Source organism: Crocodylus siamensis, chromosome 5, assembly GCF_052110815.1.
Source record: "Crocodylus siamensis isolate JL-2025a chromosome 5, ASM5211081v1, whole genome shotgun sequence".
NCBI lineage: Eukaryota > Metazoa > Chordata > Crocodylia > Crocodylidae > Crocodylus > Crocodylus siamensis.
The window spans coordinates 83,594,102-83,618,994 of NC_143399.1; the positions used below are offsets into that span (position 1 = coordinate 83,594,102).

The window sequence follows — 24,893 nt, forward strand, 5'->3', positions numbered from 1 at the left end:
CTTTACCATAATTATAGATGAGTAACCTAAGAGCTTCAAAAGAATTGGAATGCCTGTCCACATGTTTTTTCTAAGGTGCAAGACAGCCAGGGAGCTGCTTTGGAGTCTTTGGTTCCGGTTTTGTTTGACAATAATTTGACTCAGATTGGGAAAGATGAATCCAGCCAAGTTGGTGTAGGAAGATGAGCATATGAAAAATGGTATCTTTCACCACAGGTATATTTAATGTAATTACTCACTTGAAGCTATATTAAATCAATACCTTGTGGTTGGAAACATTTTACACATTGAAGAATTTGACATGAACTGCCCTAAACAGAAGACTCAGCTGTGGAAAAGACTGAATGCAGCAAGTAATTTAAAAAATCCTGAGAAAAGAATGCCAAGGAAAATTAAACTCATTAAAAGATGATTTGGTAATTAAACTTTAGTGGCAAAAGACTCTAGGACATACTTTGGTATAGGTAGACTGGTTAGAGGCAGCAGGAACCAATTTACAGAGGGAGCAAGAGGCTTTGCTTACAACAAAGCAAGTCAATGGCCTAGATTAGAATTTAAGGTTTGAGGCAAAGGAGGCCTTATTAGCTGCTAACTTGCAGAAAGCTTTTGATAAATTAGGGGACAATTTGGCAACATGTGAACCTTAGCCCATCAGACCCTATTGGAAATTATTTAAGGTTAACCAGCCTTGACAGCAGTATAATTAAAAGCTCCTACCTCTCCCTCTTTAACCCAGCATGATATCCTTTGGAGTTGTCATTTACTTTCAAGCAGTAACAGTCGGTTAATTTTTGGTGGTCTAAAACCTCTCGCCAAATGGAATTTCTTGCATGTATCCATAACATTCTTTCTTTCTGTATTTCTTCTAAGTGCCTTAGTGGACCATAAATTCATCACGGTATTTTGATTGCTCATAGAGAGCATTTTTTAAAAAGAGTTAGTTAGTAAGTTACTATGTGGTTCTCTCAAATATGGTGGGAAACAGTTGGCTTGCAATTTAAAAAATATGAAATGAATGGCACTTTTTCAAGAAAATGAAGGTCTAAAGTTATACCGTGGGAAATCTGAGCTAGCACATACTCTGAAGAAGTTCAACTTGATTTAACTTGGTCTGTATTAGAGCTGAAGTGTGTAAGACATTAAAATGGGGCAAAATAAAAATTAGCTTTAATTAGCTTTTAATGCCTAATAAATTGTATTAGTTGGAAATAGTTCTATTTTAACTGTTCCAAATGAAAGAAGCAAGGTAGGGTGCAACTAGATGTATCATCTAAGAACTTCACCACAAGAAATCCATCTAAATTGAGTGAGAAAAGAAAATATTTCTAGATCTTGGTAAATTATTTTTCCAAAAATTAGTACAGACCTGACTAGGAATTATTTTTTTAAATTCAGATAAGAAAAAACATATGTCATCATTCCCATTATCTCCTTTTTTTTTCTCTGTATGCAGGAACAGACTCAAAATACGTATTTAATCATGAGGACCTTTCTTACAAACCTTTCAGTTTTTGTCTCCTGTGGTGTTGAGAGGCCTGCCCCAGAACAAGAAGTAGACATTGTAGGTGCACTTAGTCCAGAGTGAGGTCGGGCAGAAGAATAAAAGTTGCTCCCATAGCTACTGTATCTTAAGTTGCCAAAACAAGAGGTGGGAGGCAGAAGGGAGAGAAAAGCGAAAAGAGACAGAAAATAATCAGTCAGAAAGTGGACAAGAGGCAGACAGCCCTCTTTACTCGTAAATGGGGAACAAAGGATACTCCAGAACTTTGTCAACTTTTAAGTTTCTAAGTGTACCATCTTTAATTCCAAACTTTGAAAAAGGTAGCCTATCAGCAGAATTTAATATAAACCATATCAAGGGCATTTTAAATATTGCATGTGGAGTTACTGGTCTGAAGGTTAAAAGAGATTAGAATGTAACTTTAAAAGAAACAGCTGCAAGTTGGAATACGTAATTGACTGCTCAGTTACTCAGAAATTTACTGCCTAGTTCAGAATCTGATAATCAACCATTAGAAAAGGAACCAAAAAGATCAATATCAGAAGTATCATTCCTCGTGAAATAAAGGAAAATACCAGTATTCCCCATGTGTCATCAGAACACAGACTCACATGATTTGCTAATGTTTATGCTATAAATGAAAAGCATCCAAATTCATTTAAATTAAAACACTATTTTCTTTCCCCACCCCCCGTCATTTCCCCATCATTTCTTATGATGCCTGTAAAAAATCATCACCGCGGTTAAAAAGGCATGTCTCCGGAAGTACGGCTTTAGGAATTTCTGCCATCCATTCACTCCGTTAAAAAAAATGTTGAACTTCAATATGAGCTTACTGATCAAAGAGAAATTGTTTCCAGGACTCTTGGAATGGTCACCTCCCCAGAGCCCCATGCATCAATGTTTTCCTCCTGGCTTTTCTACTGAGTGGAAAAGGCAACTACCCTACTTTTATGTGCCTCCTAACCGCTCCACTGTCATAATTAAATGACAAGTCAAGGATGTGTAAGAGGCTCTGGATTTGGAAAAGTTATAGCATTCCTTTTTACTTTTCACTAGAGAGAAAGGCACCTTTCTTATTAGGATTTTCTCCCATCTGGTAGGTGGATTATTCCATAAATTCAACCCACCAAAATGATAAATGTCCAGGCAAGAAAAGTACAAAGTCATTTTTGTTTTAACAGCTCATTACATTAAATCAACCCTGTTTATCTTGTCCCTCATCTTCCCTCTTAAAATGTCAGCATGGTACCTTCTCTTTATTCAGGCATTTTATTTGAACACCTAGGTGTCTTTTCCAGCTAAATTTAATCTTTCTTCCCATGAAGATCCAAACACTCTTTGGAATATAATCTGCAGCACTGACCACCATGATGAGAGTTAAGGCTAGAGTTAAATTTAAAAGATAAGGGAGGAAGGGATTTTACCATGAATACATCTTCCCCACATTGTTTACTTTGTGACAACATGCATGTTTTAAGTCATTCCTCAAGCCTGTGAGGTGGCTTCAGGATGATTTCTCTGAATACAGAAGGAGACATCAAGAGAAGGAACTGAATGGAGACTTTCTATACAAAACGAAAATCTGGGAATTTACTTTCTATTAGTGTCTGTAGACCAGAATCTGCTTGGAAAATGGACAGAGACCGTAAGGGCCTGCATAGCACAGGACTCCTTTGTTATAGAGACATGAAGTTGCAATTGGTCTTTGCTTTGACATAGATTTAATGTATGGGTAGAAACAAATCAATCAATTTATATACCTCTCCTTCTCAAACTCAGAAATGAAGATAACAGTTAAAAACACTTTGTAGGCCGGTATGAGGATTACCGTATTTTCTCGCATATAGCTTGCACACTGATATAACCCGCACCAATGTATAACCTGTGGAAAACTGTATTTTTGGAAAACAGTCCATGTATAGACTGCACTCATGTATTCCCCGCACTTGACAGTGTGGTGCCGGGAGTGATTTTAAGCCTATTAAGCCCGAGAGGTGCTGGCCCGTCGCGGGTGCTCAATGCTGGTGTGTGGGGACCGGGTTCTCACTGCCCGCCTGCAGCCACCCCTTGAGACATGGCCACAAGCGCGGCCGCCCCATCAGAGCTCAGGCGCTGGGTGGCCCCCACTGGGCCCCACTGCATGGCTGTGGAGGACAGCAGTTGGGTGCGGGGCTCCCGCATGTGGTGGGAGGGAGGCAGCAGGGGCTCTGCTGGGCATGGCCGCTGGAGCCGGAGCTGAAGCTGGAGCTGGCTAAAAGTGTTGCTAATTGGTGCAGGGGAGGGGAGGGATGAGGAGCTGCAAGCGGGGGGGGGGGAGGGGGAAGGCAGCCCTGCTCCCTGCCGCTGCCAGCCGTGCTTAAGCCAGTCCCGCCAGGGCTCGCCACCGCCGTGGCATCAGCCCGCAGGCGGGGATGGGCAGGCACAGTGTGGGCAGCAGTGGAGCCAAGGGCTCGTGGGTAGGGTCTGCTTCGCACCTCAACCCCCACCTTGGGGCCCCCCCCCCCAAGAAGTCCTTCACCCAGGTCCTCCGTCCCCAGCCCCACAGCCGTGTGGCCCCCGCACCTGCCTCGGCAAGGTGGGGTTTTCACGCCTAAATCTAATTTTCATTAAAGAATGTTCTAAAGATTCTGCATAGCCCACACCCTTGTATAGCCCACATCCATCCATCATGTTTGTAAAAACTTATACAGCCCGTGGACTATATGCGAGAAAATACATTAATTATTGTAAAAGGCTTTGAGAAATGAAATCCTCTATGTTGGCCAAGTATTGAGCAATGGAATAGCTCAGTTGTGTCTGAAGGGTTATATAGCTTACAATAACTAACTAATAGTTATTTAAATGTTTCTATGTCTGTTGGCAATAAATGACATTGGTGTGGGTTCAAAACTACAGAAGCCTTATTAAACTACTTATTAAAAATAATAATTACAGGTTGAAATTTGGCTTATCGTGTTAAAATTCAGTACATTATTTTGTATTAAAAAACTAATAAAAATAAATTTTTGTTCTATACAAAATATTTACCAGATGACTATCGAAAACATGCAATGAGGACATGCTAGCATGTGCAATAAGGGCAGTATAACTACTAATTTGCTGTTAAACCTCTGAGTGTTATTAATAAGCAATTATTTTATAAATCCGATTATGTAAGTAACTTTAGAAAACTTATTCAAGTTTATAGTTGAAAGCTATAATTTAAAATGTTATTTTCATTTGAAGTACAAAAAAACCCCTTTAATTTCTTTCCATTTTGTTCTAGAATATTTTAATATTTATATTTAATGCACATGAGGCCAAGATGATACCCCTATGATGGGATACCAACTGGAAGAAATTACATCTGTGCTCTTGATGAAGGAGATTCTATTCCCTGCTGCTCCCCTCCCTGTCCTGGATCAAAATGTACAAGCGTTCATTCTTCAGAGACAGTTTGTCTTTCAAGGCAGATCTTCCAGGTGCCAAGCTAGAAGCTTTTTCCCCGAGAGGGGGCAGGTTTCCTTTGGGAGAGACTGAATGACTGCTTGTATGCTCCTAGTTTCTATCAGGAAAGCAGTGATTCTCCAGCAGAAACATAATGCCTGTATGTAGCCTATCACATTTATCAGGCCCAATATGCTCAGCAGCTGGATATGCTTTACTTTAGCAGCCTATGGATAATCATCCTAAGCAATGACACAAGACAGCTTCTTCAAGGCTAGGGACAGAAATGATGCATAAACTGGTATAAGTGGTCTGAAACCACTTCAAATCTGTAACACAACAAAAGTTCAGTCCACAAAAAAGACTTTTAAATGGCCAAAAACAATTTAAAATAAACCTGGATGGATATAGTATCAGACTTAACTGATGTAGGTTAAATCAGTTTATTCAACTTCTGTCCCAGATTCCCCCCAGATTCAAGTTGACTCACAGTCCTCCAGCATCCCAGGATGCTTTGTACCTTCCCTGCAACCCCCTCTTCCCCCTCCCTCCCAACAGGGTGGGTAGGCTAGCCGTGGCCCAAGCAGCCTGCTCCAGCTGAGCAGGAAGGTGTGCTCTAGCACCTCCTCTCACCCCCAGCTTTTGGCCTGGGCCACTGCAGGCATGTAGCTGCCTCTCCAGAATCAAAAGTAAATGCCTGTTCACTTACTTATTAGTTCAATCTATGCAGCTTATACTAACCTGTGAAAATTGAATCAATTTAATCTCAGTCTTTTTGACTGTCTGTACTGAGCCCAAAAGATGAAAAGTGATCAGAGAAACAGATTTAAAGCACCACAAACCTACATGCACACTGTCTTACTGATCATTTGTACTCTCTTCTCAAGTCCCCAGATAGATGTGATTTAGCTTGAGTGCCTCCTGTAAGGCTTTAGGGGATAAAAATGCATGGAGCTGCATGCATTTCTCTCCAATTCTCATGGTATGTCTACGCTGTTGTTTGAACTGACTCTAAGGCTCACTCTTAGTTTGTCTTACACCTCAAAAAAATGATATGCCTTCCCATCTACATCACTTTACTGCGCTTGCATACCGAACACAGAAGGAAAGAGGAGTAAATGAATGGTCAGACTGATTTGTAGAGGAACTTCACCCAAGCCCTTCTAGGACCAAGTCTGCTGGCTACTTCTCCTCCTCCAGTTTGGCTCTGTTACAGTTCAGTAGAGCAGGAAGTCTAATGCTGGCAAACTTCCTGTGCTTGTGACTATAATCCAAAATGAATTCTGAACATGCTGCAAGGGTAGGGCTTGACTTCAGGCCCTGAAACCTGGGAGAGCTTCTGGAGGCAGCTGGACTGCTGCTGGGGTAAGCAGAGGGTTTTTAATGTTGCCGGCCCATGGGACAACCTGACACAGCTGTACAGACATGCCCTCAGTCAGTCAGTATTGGTCTGTAGCATCTGGCAGGCCTTCCTCTCCTCACTCTCCCCAGTGCTGATCTTTTAACAGTTCCCAGTTCTCAGGCTTGGCAACAGTATTTGGTCTGAGGACTCAGCCTTTCACAGCTCTAAACCTGGCTGTTGTGTATATTGGGATGTTCTTCTAAGTCATTTTTCACCTTTGCTCCTTGGTTTCTTTTAAAACTTCCTTTGATCTAATGTTATGCCTTTAGGCAAGGTAATAACACAAAAATCCTGGTATTTATAAGAAATACAAATATTTTTCATTTATGAGACTTCAAGGTAATTATGCTTGTCAGAAGAGTTTCTTAATTTTGGTGCATGGTTTTGTTTTCTGTAGATATAAACCATACCATGATTTATACATGTCTTTACCAGCTGGAAATTGGATTGCTGTGATGTGATCTGCATAGAATTACACCGACAAAAAAGTCAAATTGCAGTAAATGCAAAACATGGTTGCTTTCCTATGAAGCTGCATTTACACAGGCAGCATGCTATACCACTTCTCCATCACCTGAACTACTGCTTAAATACCTCTGAGGATCTGGGTCTGAGAGACACGAGTCATATCTTTATTTTCCACTATAGCGGAGACATTAGTCTGAGGCAATCAAGCTAACAGGCATTCCTCAATACACAAGGCAAATATTCTCACTTAAGATCTCTTAGTTTCCTACCTCAATTGCCATAGTTCAGACAGTTATGCCACATGTTGACAAGATACTTTAAGTCAAATATATTCTCCCAGGCCTTTAATGTCACAGTACGTGTGGCTTTTGGATGGCATATGAGAAGTTCCACTTACAGCATTAAGTAGACTTCAGTGGCAGGAAGGATGGGTTTAAAAGGTGTTTAAGATGTAAATTCTACTGAACTGCTATTGTACCATTCTGCCTGTGTTTGTGGTGTGCATTTTATTCTATGCACCATGCTAAAAGTTTAAGAGCAAGAGTCTTTGAGAATCAGGAGTTTCAAAACTGAAATGCAAGATTTTCAAAAGCACTTGGCATTGGGTTGACTCCTGACTCTACTCCCAGAATGCAGCAGGAATTTTACAACCAACTTCAAGAGAAGCAGAGTCAGGCAAATCTTGAAAATTCTCCCATTATTAACAATCAAACTTTCCCACTGTATTTTGTGTTTTCTTTATGTCTGCCCCTTTCCCAGAGGCAGAAAAGAACTGCTTGTCTTTTTTGCTGATTGGGTTAATGGCTGATTTGCTATCCGTCAAAGCCAGAAGGTTAGAGAAAGTATCTCTAGAGATAATCCTCTACCCAAGTGGTTCTCAAGCTTTTTAGGCTCTAGGCACCCCTCCAACTTTTTTCAAAATTTAAGGCAACTCCATTAAACCCCCCTTAATTGAAATATATTATACATATTACACACTTTATAATTCTATTATTAATGCATGTGTTATCAACCAGTCAGGTCATTGTAATATTATATTCACCCCGTTGTTACCACAGCCACAGCCAGGTGGATCTTTGCTGTGCACTGCTTACACAGTCAGATTGGGAAGTGACTGTGGCAACAGTACGTGCTCTTGTCATAGCTCCTCCTGGTCCAACCCTGCTTGGAAACTTCTGGAAGCAGACATGCAGGGCAGATGGAGTTGTTCTGCATGCCTCTGCTTTCAGACTAGTGGTTGCAGTAGCAAGGTGTGCTTGCCTGCATTACGGTACGCAGGTGGGCACACCATTTCTGCTGCCGCTCTTCCTGGTTTGGCTCCGATGCGCTTCCTGAAAACATGCAGTGCAGTGATACCTGATGGCAGCAGCATTTATCTCCAAGCTGCCACCACCACGGAGCAGAATGCCCCACATACCTTTGCTTTCAGGACATATGTCAGAGTCAAACCAGAAAGAGCTGCAGCAGAAGCTTCCACGGCCACTTGTCACTTTCCAACCTGATTCCTGACAGCAGAGGCACGAGCGGTGCGGCACCCTGGCAGGTTCTTACAGCACTCCAGTGGAGACCTCATTTGAATTAGTATCTGGCTTGTGGGTTTAAGTCTTCACACTGCCTGTCAGTCTAATTAATCCTCACATAGCTAACCCAGCACAACAAGGTTATACATAAACACATCACAGTGTTATTTGCTTTTTAACAGCTCATTAGTACTTTTATTTTATCCTTCCTCTTCCCCTTTAAACAGCCAGCAGTGCAGAGTTCCTCTTCAGAAAAAGAATGCCAAGGCTAAGGGGGTATCATTAAGAGATGGAAGTGACAATAGGGCCTGGGAACACACTTTGCATTAATAAATAGCAGTGGATACCAGAAAGATCGCTATTTAGGTGAACTGGTAGGGGACGGGGGGTGGGGTGGGGAGGGGATCAATGGACCTAACTGACTTGATTAGCACCCTCTGAACAGATGGCACTCATTCCCATGTACCCCGAAAGTGCTCATCACCTCCACTGGCCCTTCCTCCTTGGTGCACCAATGTCAAATGCCTCTGTCCCTGTCTCACTGGCCTCTGTACTTTTAGGAATCAGTCTCCTTGTTTAGTCTGGCAGACTCAGGTCTTCTTAAAACTGTCCAGCCTCTCATTATGAGGAAGTGACACCAGACAACCCACCTTAAACTAGGCCCCAGATCCCATGAAAAGGATTTGAAAAATGAAGGTGGCCAGGGTAAAACTCCACTGCAGTTATTAAGGAATAGGAGACATGTTGGAACCTGCTTTAATCCACTGATTCTTTCTACTATGCAAAAGCATTATCAGCAAAGGAAGATCACTATCAAGGACTAGAGGAGGCCTAGTAGAAAATAGAAAGAAGGAACATTTACATTCAAAAGGAACCTCAATTTTTAATGTGTGATTAGCAGGGATCCGTGTTTTTCATATTCCATGGAAAAACAGAGAAAACCACAGATTCCTTGTTTTTATTGGAGAAAACATGGATTTCTCTTTTTAGCAGAGAAATTGGCAGAGTCTCAAAGAGCTCTTGCAGACTGGCACAGCTCCAGCCTGCAAGAGCCAATTGCAAAAAGGGCAAGAAACCCCCAGCCCTGCCTGGAGGGAGAGGGAGAGCGGGGAGGGCAGGGCCTGAGCCTCTGAGGCAGCCAAGGGCAGGCTCAGGCTCAGATTTGCCCTTCATCCCTGGAGTACAGAGGTAAGTGGGGCTGTGGGGCAGGGCTGGGGAACATGGTTAGGGCTGAGGGGCTGGGGGCCCAGCAAGGGGCTTTGCAGGCAAGCAATGTGGGGTGCAGTGTGGTAGTGCCCACCATGTGCAGGCCACACATATACTGCCCAGCCGCCTGCCCAGGGGAGGGGGAGGGGGAGGCTGGCATGTGGACAGAGAACAGCTCCATGGCCGGCTCTGCAGCCACAGCGAGGGATGGGATGGGGTGGGGGGGCTTGGGCTTGCATGCAGTGGCTGCTGCTGCTTACCTAGAGGCCCATGATGGCAGTGACAGCCGCTGCATATAAAACCTCCCGCTGCTGCCGCGGAGCTGTGCCTGGAGCTGTGCGGCTGGCTGCTGGGCGGTGGTGGCAGTGGCATGGGGGCCGGGCAGCACACAGCCATCCCCACCGTCACCTTGCGCTACGCTGTGCTCCAGCCGCTTGTCAGCCTCCCCCTCCCCTGGGCAGGCGGCTGGGCAGCATGTGTGCAGCCTGCACATGACAGGCACCACCACACTGTGCCCCGCATTGCTTACCTGCAAAGCCCCCCACACAGAGAGGCACCCCTGCCCTCACCCCCTGGCCCTGCTCCCAGCTGCTATGTGCTGCCTGGGGCCAGCAGCAACCCCACTCACTCAGCCCCCAATCATCTTCCCCAGCCCTGCCCCACAGCCCCCAAACCCCACTTACCTCTAGGATCCAGGGGCGAAGGGCATGGCACCGCGCTGGCAGCACTTGCCCGCAAAGCCCCGTCATCCTGCATGCTGCCACCACCACCCTGCACCGCCATGGAGCCATGCAGCCAGTTGTGGGGCATGCCACTGCATGCAATCCCCCACTTTCACCCTCCAGCTGGGCGGCATGTATGTGGCTCGTATACGGTGGTTGCCACCGCACTGCCATTGCTGCACCCAGTGCCACTTGCCCACAAAGCCGTGCAGGTGGCTGTGGGATGGCAGAGTGGCATCCCTGTCCTCACCCCCTGTCCCTGCTCCTAGGAGTGGGCACAGGGGCACACTCCCCCGCTTCTTGATGTACTCCCCTAGCACCTTCCCTTTTCCCCACCCTGCCCTGCCCCTTCCCCACCACAAACACTTACCTGCTGGGGTGGGTGTCAGTGTCTGCATGTGTGAATATGCATTACATATCTTGAAGAGGAACTGGGTGAAATAATGGCAATAAAGACCAAAGAATGAGTATCAATCAAGTTAAAATATGGGCTTACATGACTAAAACTAATATAGCATGTTCTAGAAACAACGCAACACAGCATACAGTGCTATAAAGCTCTTGAAAGGTATTATTAATTTATCTACAAATTAATATCAGCTGTGTAAAATCTACCTGTTTTCCCTCATCACCTCTGTTTCCTTTTCTTTCCCAGATGCCGGAGATTCTTCAAAGTCATAGGAGAAGAGGTGAAAAGGACTGTGTGGTACATAAGGCAATTTTTCTACTGTTGGAGATGCCTTTGGTGTAATGGATGCTGATGAATTTTGGTAGTTTGAAGAAACGGATGCAGGTGAGGATGGTGATGAACAAATAGAATGACAGTATGAGACAGATGAATCAGCAAGAGAAGGTGAGTTGCTGGATGGACTCTTTGCTTTAGAGTGTGAGGGAGGCTTCTCGGCTTGGAAAACAGAACTTGAGACAGTCGAAGAATCAGAACTCTGTGAAAGGGTTTCACTTGCAACCTCCTGTGCATCTGGAATCTCACTGCAGGGGAAAGTGTTGCAAGGAAGAAAAGAGGGTAGGCAGAGCAAACAAGTAAAAAGGACATCAAAAGATCAAACAGTTAGGGGTGGTGGTGGGAGGGAGTCTGAAAGAGTCAAGCCAAAAAAAAGCTTCTCAAATGTAGCCTTTTACCATCACTTTAAAAAGCCAAGAAGCACCGGGCTTTGTATCCTGAAGGATAATGCCAAGTATTTTCTGGGGATCAGAAAAAACTGAGAATGGAAGGGTTTGGCTGAGGAAGGGAAGGGATTTAATCCACAGAAATTCAGAGCTAGGAATCTAGTCTTTTCCAAGTTTTCCACTACTGTTTTCTGTGCTATCCACAAGTGCAAGGGAAGCTGGTTTTTGCACCAGAGAAGTACAAAATAACCATACCATACTGGAGCATCTTGCCCACAGAGCAGATCATTTAATATTCATTCTGTATGCCCTGTAATGCCCACTTATGCCATTATAATCTGGTAGTCTCATAAGACATCACTTATATCAGCACATTTATTAAAGATGCAGACATAACTGAACCAATTCAGCAGTCTATCAAATCCCATTTTGGCATTAAAAGCAATAACGCATCCAGCTGTTTGTTTATTTACGTCCTTCCATAGTGCTCATTCCTTTTATATTTGGGTGTCATTTATATAATTTATTCTATGCAGAGATACCAGTAAAACAAATGGAATAGAAAAGCTCTTTGCATTGACCTGATCTATCCCACCCATACCAGGTTATTGTTAAGCTGCAGACACACATTCATTTGTAGCGCTATAAAAACAGAGCTCTATGCAGCAGGCATGCATGCAGAGGCTCCTGCCTAGAGCAATACAAAGTTACTAGGAAGGCATTCAGCAGTGTGCTCTCCAGCCAGGAGGCAATAGGGGGCTAATTTTTCCTCCCCCACTGTCAAACAGGGGAGCCTGCCAGTAAGCCAGATCAAACAGCCTGCCCTGTCCCCTGTAGGCAGTGGGGTCTATATTTGACAGCTGCTGCTCTAGAACTCAGATCGGGCCCAGCAGCTATCAAAGACACCCCTGCCCCTCACTGCCATCCCCAGGGATAGCAGGGACAAGGACAGCTGCACTTGCAGAGACGGCAGTGGCAGGGGTTGTGTTAGACCGCTGTTACTGCTTGTGGCAGAAGGATCTGCCCTCTCTACTGATGCCACCCTACAGGAGCAGGAGCTCTTCACATTGCTCCTTCAGGCATCAGCTGCTTAGGCACCAGTCCTTGAAGCAACAGTGGTGATAGCAGAGTCCCCACCACAGCTGTAGCTGTGTCAGCTACCACAGCAAATAGAGCTGCAGCTCTGCTCTTCACTAGCTATCAGAGAGCCAGCTGGTATCCCTCCCTCCCTTTTGGAGCACTAAATGTGACATTTTTATGTGTTACATGTGGGGTTACAAAATGTAGCACCACAAAGATGTTTTTGCTTGAAATAAGAACTTTTTTGTGGCAGATCTACCTTCTTTGTAGTACTTTAGCCACGCTGTTAGGTTTTAGTAGTGCATTTATACAGATGTATCTAGCACCACAAATGTAATGCCTGTCCACAACCTTACTGTGAAAGAGAAGGGCCAGGACCTTCTCTTGAGGAGCCATGGTATCTGCATTCATGCCAATCTGCTAGCTTTTGTTTCTGGAAGGCGTAGATGGTAATAGCAACCATGACCTATACAGGACCACTAGGTTAATTTCAGCTGCCCTAGACCTTTGTGCTCCAACTATGTAGAGTGAGTACTCAGGCTGTGGGTGGGAGGAGTAGACCTACCACAAAGCAACTAACATACACTACTGAAGTTCTTTATGTGGTGGCTAATCATTAAATTACAGGAGTCTGCATGAGAGGACAACAGGCTTTGCTAATATCATCCCTCTCTTTCACATTAAATCTGCTGTTGATTAATAGTGAAGACTCAAACTTGACTGGGCTAGAAGAATAAGCTTTAGTATTTTTGAGGCCAATGCTTCCACAACAGCAGCACACTAGGTAAGCTGGAAACCCTCACCCACTTCACATGCTGTGCTTAATAGAAAAGCCTAGCCTTAAACCAATATAGTTCCATTTTTCCTGACAAAATATTTTGAAACAACTTTCCCACTGCTTAGGTCATACAGGGTGCTTCTACATGTGCACACCCATACTGTGCAGTAAATATGGACACTTACACTGACTTGAATATAAATTTGATACCTGCATCACGCAGGTATCAAATTTATGCCCAATTAGTTACTGCATAGTAATACATGTAGATTTCTTACTGCACAGTAACACTGTGTATGTGGACTGACTTGGGTCTAACTTTAGTCCCAAGTTAGAGAACACACAGCATTAATGCACTTTAATGCCTCCATGTATAGACACTGGCCAATTCCTGCTTATTGCACAGTAAACTTAAGCCAGCATGAATGCATGTGTAGATATACCCACAAGTTAGATAAATATGTCACAAACTTTATAAAACTCAACTCTTTCTCTATACATGGTGTTGTCACAGATTCAGGTAATTTGCTAGGAACTCACTTTCTAGTTGTAACTTTAGGAATTGGCTTTGAGGAAATTATCACTTAATTTTATATTTTCAGGTGGCCACTGGCTAGATTTGCAGACTGGAAGACATTAATAACAACTTTACAATATTTTCTTTGGAATTGGCACATTAAACTGTTTCCTTTTCTTCTTCCATGCTGTAGAAGTCTGTATGAATGTGGTTGAGGGGGAAAAAAATCCAATCTCATTTTGTAGAAATGCAGAGCCAAACATTTTAACCTAAATCAAATGGCTGTCTAGAAGGGAGAGCATATTTTCTTTTTTCCAATTTATTTATTGGGACAAGGTTGCTATGGCCAAATCCACACATACAGCAGAAATTCATGGAAAATTTTACATTTGAGAAAATATTTGATAGCTAGGCTGTTTATACATTCACGCATTCAGACACAAATGTGCACACATATAAAATGATATGCATCTCTCAGGTTTGCCCCTGAGCATTTAAAAAAAATTAAATAAAAATTACAAAATAACCAGGAGGCAGTCATTCAGAAATGGCATTATTATTTGTTTCAATAAATATGTTGATAAATAAATGTAATTGTGAAATAAGCACATTTTTGTCTGTGATGATGGGTACTGGAAAAACTAACAAAGCAGCAGCGAACACAGATGCCCCAACTAAGCAAAATAGCCACCGTTGCTTAGCTGGAAGGGATAAACTTAAGCACATGCTCAAAGTTTAGTACCTTGTTAAGCTCTTTACTGAATCTTTTCATTGGTCAGTTGTGATTTTTAATATAGTTTTGACTTGAGGTGAACAAGGGGTAATTAATATGTTGTCCATTGAGTTTTTATAATTAGCTGCATTTAAATAACAACAATGATACTGTGGATGCAAAAGTTTCCACCTGAGATAGGAACACATGTTAAAGGATGGAGAGGTACTATATATAATATAAATCAGTGAGGTGAATCAATGCTAGAGCTTTGAGGTGAGATTGGGAGTTAAGGTGTGGGGGGACCAACACTGAATCCTGGTACCTGTCTTCAACCTGCCTATTGGCATCTTCCTCACCCTCATCCTCAGTATTAGGTTCTGTGACTGGCTGTTCCTCTTCCTCTTCTTCATACTCTTCCTCCTCTCTGACATCAACACAGGAAAGAGGCATGCAAACGATAGGAAAGAGAGAAGGTGGAAGAGAAAATGGTATGAGATAGCCACAAAAAACCTCAAGTCAATAAAGTTTGGAAAGGAAGGAAAAGCAGATGGAAATAGCTACAGTACTACACAGAAAATGATCAACTTCCAAATAAATCTACTAAGGAATGTGATCTTTAGAAAATTATATGCACTGCTTGTAGTGGTTTGATATTCAAATAACCAGGACAAAGACATTCACATTGACTTTTTCATTTATTATTACTATTATTATTATTATTCATTATTAAAATGGATTCTGCAGGCTTCCTAGGCAGCTACTGTATGGACCAATGTTGGGAAACAAGTCATTTGCTGGTGTGCTACACCCACAAACATTTTTCCTTGTTGATGCCAAAGTGCAAATTATAATGCACTAAGTTATGCCACTTTGACATTAAACACAATACACATGGTATCAAAATGGCATTGCACATCATAATATAAAAATGTAAATATTTTTAATAGCTAAGACCTCTACCAGAAAATTATGGTGTCAATCAAAATTAGAAATAAGACAGACTTGCAAGAAATTAAAGAACTATTTGCACATAGCAAGATTTGAGTTTTTAGATGCTGTTAAATGACTTAACCATCAACAGAAAGTGGATAGCTGCTAGCATTGCCTAAAATTTACTGCTTTGACTCAGCTAGCAGGCTGGCAGATAAGAACTAAGAGTCATGTATAAGACTTACTATGCACCATGTAAGTTAAATGAGAACTTGTTAGCTGCATTATACTTCTCTCAAATAATATATTTAATGAATATTTAAAAAGGATTTTCTTTTGTGTTTTTACAGTCACCTAAAAATTACAGTAGATCCAGTCCTTCATCTGATTTACTTAAGATTTACTGAACATAATATGCAAGAAAGTATCATTTTCCTAAAACAGCATACAAATGTCACAAAAATGTGTAAGGTCCTCATCTTCTACACACTTTTTTAGCTGCTGGGTTTTTCTTTGTTTAAATGCAAACATGATAAAGGGTTTTCCAACATTTAAAATTAGAATATTTGTGTGTCAGACAAGTAATAAATATTGAATAAAAGATAAATGTTAGCAAGTTTTAAGTGAGAGGAAAGGATTTCTTAAGGTGATGTCTTTTATTGGACCAACTATGCAGTTTGGATAAAGTTAGACAAGCTTTTGAATGCAGGGCATTCTTCATTAGGTCCCTGATGACAATTTCTGGACCATCACAGCTGTAACATTACTCTTATACTACCAAGTTTTTAGCAGCATTGTTCAGGCAAGGTATAACCACTTTAATATCACATATCTACCTATTACAGATCTAAAAATCAAATATCTTATCCTATGAAAGCAATGGGCTATACAACCTGGGTCATCACTGTACTGTTAACTCCAATCAGCTTTACTAAGATGATTTTACCAAAGCCTCATCCAAGAGGAAAATGCCAAGGCACCCACGTCATAAAGGAAACATGAATAAAACATTACTATGCTAACTACCAAGTTTATGTTTTATGCATAAGTTTCAAACATCATGGATTTTCAAAAGAAGCTGCCCAAAGCGAGGCTCCCAAACTATTTCAAAACAAGAGGGAAAACCTGTTCTCAAAGGAATCAATGTGAAAACCCTCTTCGACTTCCCTGAATCCTAATTCATGTTCCCTGAGAGCTGTAGGGTGCTCTGTATTTATGCAAAACAAGACACTAATCAATGTCTAAAACCCTGGCCCTTCTTTCAGTTCCATCTCATTCAGACACTGTGGTTTGACTGTATTGTAGGAAAAAGTAAAGAGCAAGTCTCTTCACATGCTATAGTTTGTGCAACTTCAGGGCAGGTCATTTAAAAATCAGATAATTGGCTGGGACTTAAGGTCATCACTCTTTGCACCTACAGGGAGTGCTGTAAACTAATAAGTCTGTTTGCAGTATACCTCTGGCCAGCATGTAACTAATAATGCAGACATTTTTCTATTGCTTCAAAATATCACATTTCAAATAATCTACACATGGACAATTCCTGTGGTAACTCACTTTGTTTTGCCTTCTTATAGTTTACAATCAGCTATTAACACATATGCACTGGGTATTCATCCAGAGGTGCACATTTTGTAGGAAGTTGGCCTGTCTTTCCAAACCAAAGACTTCTGCAGTGTTACTGACTCTATAGTTTGTATATCCAAAATGGGGGCAATATTAAAAGAAAATTAAACTCATTGCCAGGTGGACAGAGGAGCAAGCACATGCATATGGTAAACACATGCTCTCCATATCCTCCTTAATTTTCGTTTTAGCCTCAGACAAGCATATAGCTCAACTAACCTTGGAGGCAGTCAGCACACCGGTGGTGAAATACAGTGAACTATGCACAGGAGGGGCCAAGGAACTCTTGTAAGTGAGCTTGCCTCCCTTCATCCCATTCTTAAAACAGATTTGCAAAATCCCATTCACATCTCTCTTCTTACTTATTTCATTCTAGAGATGTGCCAAAATTATGAGGCACCAAAACAGGAGAGGATGAGAAAAAAGGGGAGCCTGGAGTTTTTGAGTAATTTCTTGGGGGTTGGGTGAGAGCAGAGGGCAGAAATGCACAATATTTTATGTGGTAGAAGGATGAATGAAAGAATGAGATTATTGGTCATCTCTGTCTTCTTTTTCCCCCCAAAATATCTGCAACAGCCTGAGAGGTCAAAACTTTTCTCCTTAATTGATAGCTTCACTTTTAAGATACTAGCCATAATATACTACATTACAACATTATCTGTGTGTGTGTGTGTGCGTGTAGACAATGCAGCAGTATGATTAGATAAAAGAAGATGATTCAGTAGAAATTTTAAGTGAAATTAAGTTGCAAAGGTCACTATAGTTTTCACCAGCAGTCTAGATAAGCTATCTAGTTCAGTTCAAGGCAAATGGTTATTCTTTATGGCTTTTTGCAGTTAACACTGACTAGCTTGACACGTTCAACCAATACTAATATCATCATTGGGTTGCCTAGGTTCCATGATAAGTGGGAGATTAGAAAGAGGGCAATTAGTGTTTTAAAAATAAATTCCAGAATAAATTATGCATACATTTCCAGTTTTAACATGGATTACTGTTATCCACCAATAGGGGAAAAAAAAACTTTAAAGAGATTATTAGCGGTCACAGAAACTAATGGTCACTTAGTAGGGCACAGTTGTTGCTCACTGGTTTCCTTGACAAGAACCCAAAGTTAAACAGTAAAGTGCTTACAGCCCCCCTTCAAGGTACATGTAGGTATAAAGTTCAGTTTATACAAAATCCATCAGGGGAATCAAAAAGCAATCTAGGCAGAGGCTTTAAAAATAATAGATTATCCTTTTCCTTTTTTCTAATTCAAAAAAAGCTGACTCTGTCAGATTGTTCCTGTTGCTGACATTACATGACTGCCCAAATAAATATAATTTAAGAGATAAAAGCATAGAAGAAACTGACGAAAAAGTAAGAGTTGGGGGGGGGCAATCTGCAATTTTATTTGGAGGTAAAGACAAAGGAGCTAAGTAAGGGCCATAACTCTCTCTCTCTCTCTCTCTCTTTCTCTCTCTCTCTCACACACACACACACACTTCTTGACATTTCCCTTACACAACCCTTTTAAGTCCAAGCTGTAAATATTTATTAGCGCAGTCCAACTCAAATGTCTGCATAGACTACAATTTGGTTAGGAAAACCTCTGAGAGCTCCATTGACCTGGAAACTAAGTCTGCCAAATAGCCAGTCATTATTAGAAATATTAATACAGACAGAAAATAACAGTTCTGGGTTAAGGCTTTAAAAGCATGGTATTTGATTGTTCTAAAAATTGTGAGTAATTCTTTTTCAAGAGTTAGAAGCACCACAGTACCCTGTACTATATCACAAAATCCTAGAGCCCAAAGATGAATAATATTTATTAGGTTACCTAGTCCACCCCCACACCAACACAAAGAAATTGTTTCCTATAGTAAAGAATTTAAAAACTATACTTGTCAAAATATAAATCTCTCAAACTCACAATGTTCCAACATGCAGTTTGGAACACAGGACCTTCTCAAATTCTCTCTTTCTCCCCTTCCCCCACAAGAAAAGTTTAAAGGAAGTAGCTTGGAAAATATTTCAGTCTAAAAACATTCACACACACATGCTCCCTGCCTTCCCCCACATCCACAGCAAAAAAGAATCATCAACATAGGATAGTATTCACTGTTCCTAGATAACAACAGAATTTTTCAAAGCAAGGTAAGGACTCTGGTCTATCAGAATCTGATCTATAGAAACTGGCAATAAGGTGCTCTTATAATAATACTCTGTCTCACCAAATCATTTGGACTGTGTGAGAAGTTTAAAAATAAGTCTCATTAAATAATGATCACTAACAATCCTTGTTCAAAATATGATTTTTATTTTTATGGCCTGACTTTGATTTGGTTTGACTCTTTTGGGAGCATCCACACATATGGGCACGTGAGCTTGCAGCAGCTCAAATAGAAGCGGTACAAATTTGAGCTGGGGCTATTTGCCTCAGTGCATATAACTGAACATGCACTTCGATGTGGGGCAAATTGTGCCAGTTGGGGCAAAATAACCCTGCCTGGCTCCTACTGGATCTGCAGCAGTATAAAAAGATGCCCTGGCAAGCTGCTCGGGGTACTCGTTCTCAGGAGCTTCTGGGGGCACAGCTGGGGCACCTCAGTGGCTGAGCCTGTACTGCACCCTTATCCCACGAACCACTGGGGGCCTCAGCTGGTGGCTCCTCCATACAGCCATCGCTATGGGTGCGTATGTGGTGAGCTTTACAGACACCCTGTCTTCTGCCTCTTCTGCAGGTAGAAGGAGACCCTGGCGCACATGACCCTCCAGTGTGCCAGGCTGCAGCCCCTTCACCTCCACCTCCAGAACCTCCACCTGAGGTTTTGGTTGAACTTCACCCCCCACCTTCTTATTTTTGGGTACCCCGTCTGTGGCCCCACCAGTCCCAGGACCTCCTGGTCAACCTCCTCCAGGCTCTGTACCTGACCAAGAAGGAGGCTCTGGAAAGTGCCCGGGGACTGCAGGGCTACTTTCCTATCACTTGCCTGTGCCTGTTTCTGGGCACAGCACCACTGGGCAGTGTCCACTAGCTCCTTGGATGCCTTTGAAGACTGGTGGGTGCAGCCTGGGGGGCTCTGTTTGGTGTCTCCCTCAAGCACACTTATTTTTATATTTTGACCCTTTGACCCACACAAAACTCCTATCCTGTTTTTTTCATTACTTGTCCCAAAAATTTAGTTGCACTACTCATTCATTACCTCCACACAGGGTTACTAGTTAGCCAGGTGAGCTTAAGAGCCCATGACATGAGTGTTACAAATAGACAGGAGCTTCTGGAGGCCCAGCCAACTGGTATCTGGGGACACTACCCCTCCCTTCTGCCAGCTGGACTGCTGAAGCAGCCCTGAGAGTTCCCTGCACCCTCTACCCACTGTAGCAGTCTGGCAGTGGGGGCTGCTGCCTGGTTCTGACCTGCTGCTACCTGCAACAGCATGTGGCCCCAAAGCTGCACACCTGCCAGACCTGGATGAAGACTGCATGGACATTGGAGGCATCTGCTCCTCTGGGCCAGCTGCCAGTCAGCTGGGGCAGCCTAGTTAGCCTCTGTGCAGCACTACTGCCTGGCCATCTGGGCAGCTATTGCCTGGAAGATGTTCTCACAGTGGTAGCCTGCTTTGAACTGTCAAAGCATGTACTCCTGGCCACTTGGGGCCACCTCCAGTTGGGTCCTGGATGCCAGCTCTAAGCAGGCTCCTCTTCCTGGGTCCTGCCCCTTGCCTCACTAGCAGGAATTCTGGTGTTGCCTATTTAAAAACTGCAAAATCCCTGATAAAAAAAAATCCCAAAGTCACTCTTTAAAATACCCCAAAATCCATGTTCTTCCACAACTAAAACAAAAGACCACTAGAGAGATCAAATCAGTTGGACAATGTTTTATTGATATATTTACTATTTTAAAGCAATTTGGAAGCCTACCAGTGCCACTATTGTCATAATAAAATAAATTCCGAATATCTAAACAGTTTGGCATTGACTTTTGGATTTTCTGTCATGGAAAAACCAGAGCCACTCCTACCCACTTTGCTCACCAGGATGTTCGGCGCTAAGCAGAACTGATATGACAGTGCCCCTGCCCTTGCCCCTCACTCTCGACCAACAGCCTGCCTCCCACCCCAGTCCCCTCACTCCTGACCACAGGGCCAGTTATGTGGGTGATGGGTTTGTGGGGGTGACTTGGGGGTGTGGGGTTTGTGGGTGGATTGTGGTGGGACTGTGGGTGTGGGGAGGGCATATGAGGGAGTTGCTCAGGAAGGGTGGATCCCTGTCCTCCGCCAGGCACAGCTCCCCCCCACAGTTTATGAACTGCTCCCCGCAAAGGGCCATTGGTACAAACGAACCAAAACTGATCCAACTTTCACATTGCTTCATCTAGTGTTAAAGCTGAAGCTACCAGAATGTAATTAGAATGTAATGGCTTCTGCTCTTTTGAAACATTCCCTTCTAAAAATGGCTACAAAAGTGTGCCTATACCCTTATTTAGCAGTAATTCAGCTCTGAATAAAATCAATAACATTTAAGAGCAATGACACTTTAAGTTGAACTCTTTTTCTTGTAATTTCTATGTGCTTGATCCAATGAACAGGCCTTAAGCCTGAGTTTTAAAAGATGGACCCTTGTTGGCCACGTGGTCTGAGAAAAGAAATATTTTGAGAGCCAAGTTATGAAGCCTCTAGATTAATGGTAATAAATGTGGAGTCATACCAAGTTCACTGTCTTACATCATAGTCTACTACTGAATGATGAAGCTAGGGAAACAAAGTTAAGTTGCAGGGTGTTATCCACAGTTATAACTCTTGTGAAAAACCAAAGGTTTAAAACCTAAGATTTAGCAGGCAAGTTCTCTTTATTCTAGGTTTTTTTTTAATTATTCTATTTAAATGTTAATTATATCTCAGTGAAGTGACTCCAAGCCATGTCCCTTAACATTAGATATTATAACTGTGGGTATTATATATTCCAACTTTATCTTTAAAATGAAATATTAGTGCTGGTTTCAAAGCATATACTTTACTTTTGTTTTAGATATTTTTTCCCTTCAAATATCAGTCCTGCTTTCCCTCTCACACAGTACTTGGAAAGCTGCTTTCCTGAACTCCTTACAGGTGAATAAATAGAAAATGAAAAATGTTCCATCAAGGAGAGGCCTTTACAAGTCATGGTGGGTATAATTTTATTTCTTTCCAGGAATGCTTGTCATTGTCATAAATTTATTACTCAAATTCCACTTTCATAAGTTAAACACTATAGTTCACAGTCAACTGCTTTCAGACCTTATAAAACAAACAAATGCTTGGAAGGACCTCCAGTTTTTAAAGAGTTCTCTTTTCCTCCTTTTAAGAGATTTCCAATATGGCCTTGCCCTTCACTGATGGAACAGGTTCAATTAGCTTTATGTGCAAGGATAAGGAATGAAAAATTGCCAAAACTTCAACTGATCAAATTATGATGCTAGGAAAAAAGATAGGTCCTGCACAGAGGAACAAAATCCCCATGTAACTTATACTACTTTAAACAGTAATATAAATTCCATTGGTATCTGGAAAGGATAGGCGTGCATTTATCCAGGGGTACTTATATGAAGTAGGCAAACTTTACAGTGCCTCACACTAGAGGGCGAGGTCAAGTAATGGCTTGTTTGCCTTGAGCATCCTGAAAAGTATGCAGAGGTTATTCTTGTAGTTAATAAGCACTGCTTATGGGCTTGGACAGATGTTCAGTTTTTCCAGGGTGAGTCCCAGCTCTCTCAAGAGAAACCATAAGAATACAGACATTTGTAATGTTTCTTCCAGAGTAAAAGTGGCTGCTTTGGGAAACAAATACTTTGGGAGCAACCCAAGTAAAGCGGCTCCTTGAAGACTCTCTCTCAGGAAACAGAACATCTCTACAGACAGCAGACATAGAGCTATCTGCTGGAATCCCAACAGTGGCGATGCGCAGGGGATGCATATGCATCCTCTGAGAGCACTGGTGCACCCCTTTAGGCACGCTTCCTGCTTAGGCGATCGGCGGGGGGGGGGGGGGGGCAGGCAGGAGAGCCGGTGCCCCCCAGTGAGCACCGGACATGGAGTGGGAGCGCCAAGTGTAGCTCCGTGGACGCTTCTGAGAGCAGCATGGCTGTGAGTTTTGCCACGAGGAGACCTCCCTCCCAGTCACTGAGGTGCCACACCTAAGGTGGCACCAGTTGCTTGTGAATCAATACTTTGCTTTTTTCCTCCTCCTCCTCCCACAGGGACTGCTTTGGGCTGGAAAAGCCCTGTGTGAAGCACTTAGGAGATGTGTTCTGCTCCAGACTTTTTCAGTGGCTTGGGGTCCACTCGGGACAGATAGGAACCAGCCTACCCAACCCCTACCCCACATATAAGGGTAACTCCAGCCCTGGCAGCATTTAAGTGCTGGGAAGTGCAGGTCCCCGGCCACTTGCAGCTGGGCTGGAACACACGGTGCTGACAGGTGTACAGTGCTTTGCTGTAATGCATGGCACTTCACAGGAAGCACCATGAGTTACTGCAGCGGTTCCCAATCCATGGTACACATACCACCAGTGGCACTCAGACAACCTGTCAGTGGTACACATTAGCAGATTTATTATAATTACTTTATATGACAAAAATTTGCTAGTGGTTCTTAAGATTGAACTGAAAAAATTGCTGATGCTCTGTAAGGTTGCATTGTTTTAAACTGGTGGTGCACAATGTGCCAGAGTTTGGGAACCGCTAAGTTACAGCATTCTGCCCAACCCAACAGACATTGACTGTTGGGTCTGGGGGGTTGAGGGATTGAGCTCCAGTTTGGAGCAGCTGCATGTCTGTAGCCACTCTCCCCTAACCCTGCCCCTCCCACTTCCAAGCTCTGGGGGGAAGGGAGTGGAGAGAGCTGAGGCTGGCATTTGCCTAAACTGCGCTGATGGGTGGATTGGCACTGGGGTGAGGAGGGGGGGGAGGGAGCTCCACTCCACCCTCCAGCACAAGCTGGGCAAACCCCAGACAGAACTCCCTCTCCTTCCTTCTTCTCCTCCCATTCAGGAGACAGCACTGGGGGTAGGGCTGGGCTGCTGAGGGTTCAGACTGTCATGGGATCAGGCATTTTTAAAGTGCTCTACAGCCATGCACTTCTGTCAGTGCATGACTGTTGAGTGTTACAGGTGCCTGATTGTGTGACAAAACACCACATCTGTTAGTGCCTTCAGTGCAAAGAGTTTAGGGAGGAGAGCTCTGTACATGGGAGAGGCACAGACCCACCCACTTCCTCACCTAATGTGGCAACTCCCTTCCTCCTTCCTTGATCTAGCAGACACCTGCAGGGACTACAGCACTTTGTTCTGGGAAGCACACCTCTCTGACTAGAGAGGAGACAAACTCAGGATCTCCTTTGTCACAGCATCATTGAAGAGAGACAGGAAGCGGGGATTTTGAGCCAGAGTCCTCAAGGGCTTGGTCCCTTAGGGTGGCAAGCCAATCACTGCTGACTTGTGTCCTTGCTTATGTCACTGTTGCTGGGCTGAGAAAGAAGCCTGGGAAGCTCTTTGAAATGTGTGCCCTATGTCAGCACTACAGGCTCTTTGCTTTCCTGCTTGAACTTCTGTACAGGTCAATTTCCTGTCAGGAAAGCAAACCTGGGAGAGTTCTTCTGAAGGATTTGAATGCGTGTACGCACCCTGTATCAGTGATTCTCAACCAGGGTGCCACAGCACACTGGGATACTTTGAGATCTTTTTGGGGTGCCACAAAGTAGAACACAATATTATCACTGTTATGTACACAAACATGATTCATAAGATAAACCCAGAAATTTCAAGTTGGAACTCCGCAGTGTTAGAAAAACATTAAGAACTGTTGTGGTCTTTCTGAGTCCTTTGCAAAAGAAGAATTTCTCCACCCATT

The 24,893-nt window shown here is 43.0% G+C and overlaps 1 protein-coding gene across 11 annotated transcripts in view; it reads right to left on the reverse strand.

Moving 5' to 3' along the window:
• Nucleotides 1-24,893, reverse strand: part of FHOD3 (formin homology 2 domain containing 3) — a 642,552-nt gene that overhangs the window by 139,777 nt on the left and 477,882 nt on the right. For 5 of the 11 annotated variants that reach the window (XM_090049608.1, XM_090049605.1, XM_090049604.1 and 2 more), the window contains exons 11-13: nucleotides 14,789-14,890; nucleotides 10,864-11,238; nucleotides 1,502-1,627 (exon numbers count right to left, since the gene is read on the reverse strand). The exons of 1 other annotated variant lie outside the window; for it this stretch is intronic. In XM_090049608.1, the coding sequence (XP_089905734.1) occupies nucleotides 1,502-1,627; nucleotides 10,864-11,238; nucleotides 14,789-14,890 (603 nt within the window). The remainder of the gene's footprint in view (nucleotides 1-1,501; nucleotides 1,628-10,863; nucleotides 11,239-14,788; nucleotides 14,891-24,893) is intronic. 5 more of the 11 variants (XM_090049611.1, XM_090049609.1, XM_090049613.1 and 2 more) reach the window with 2 other exon arrangements.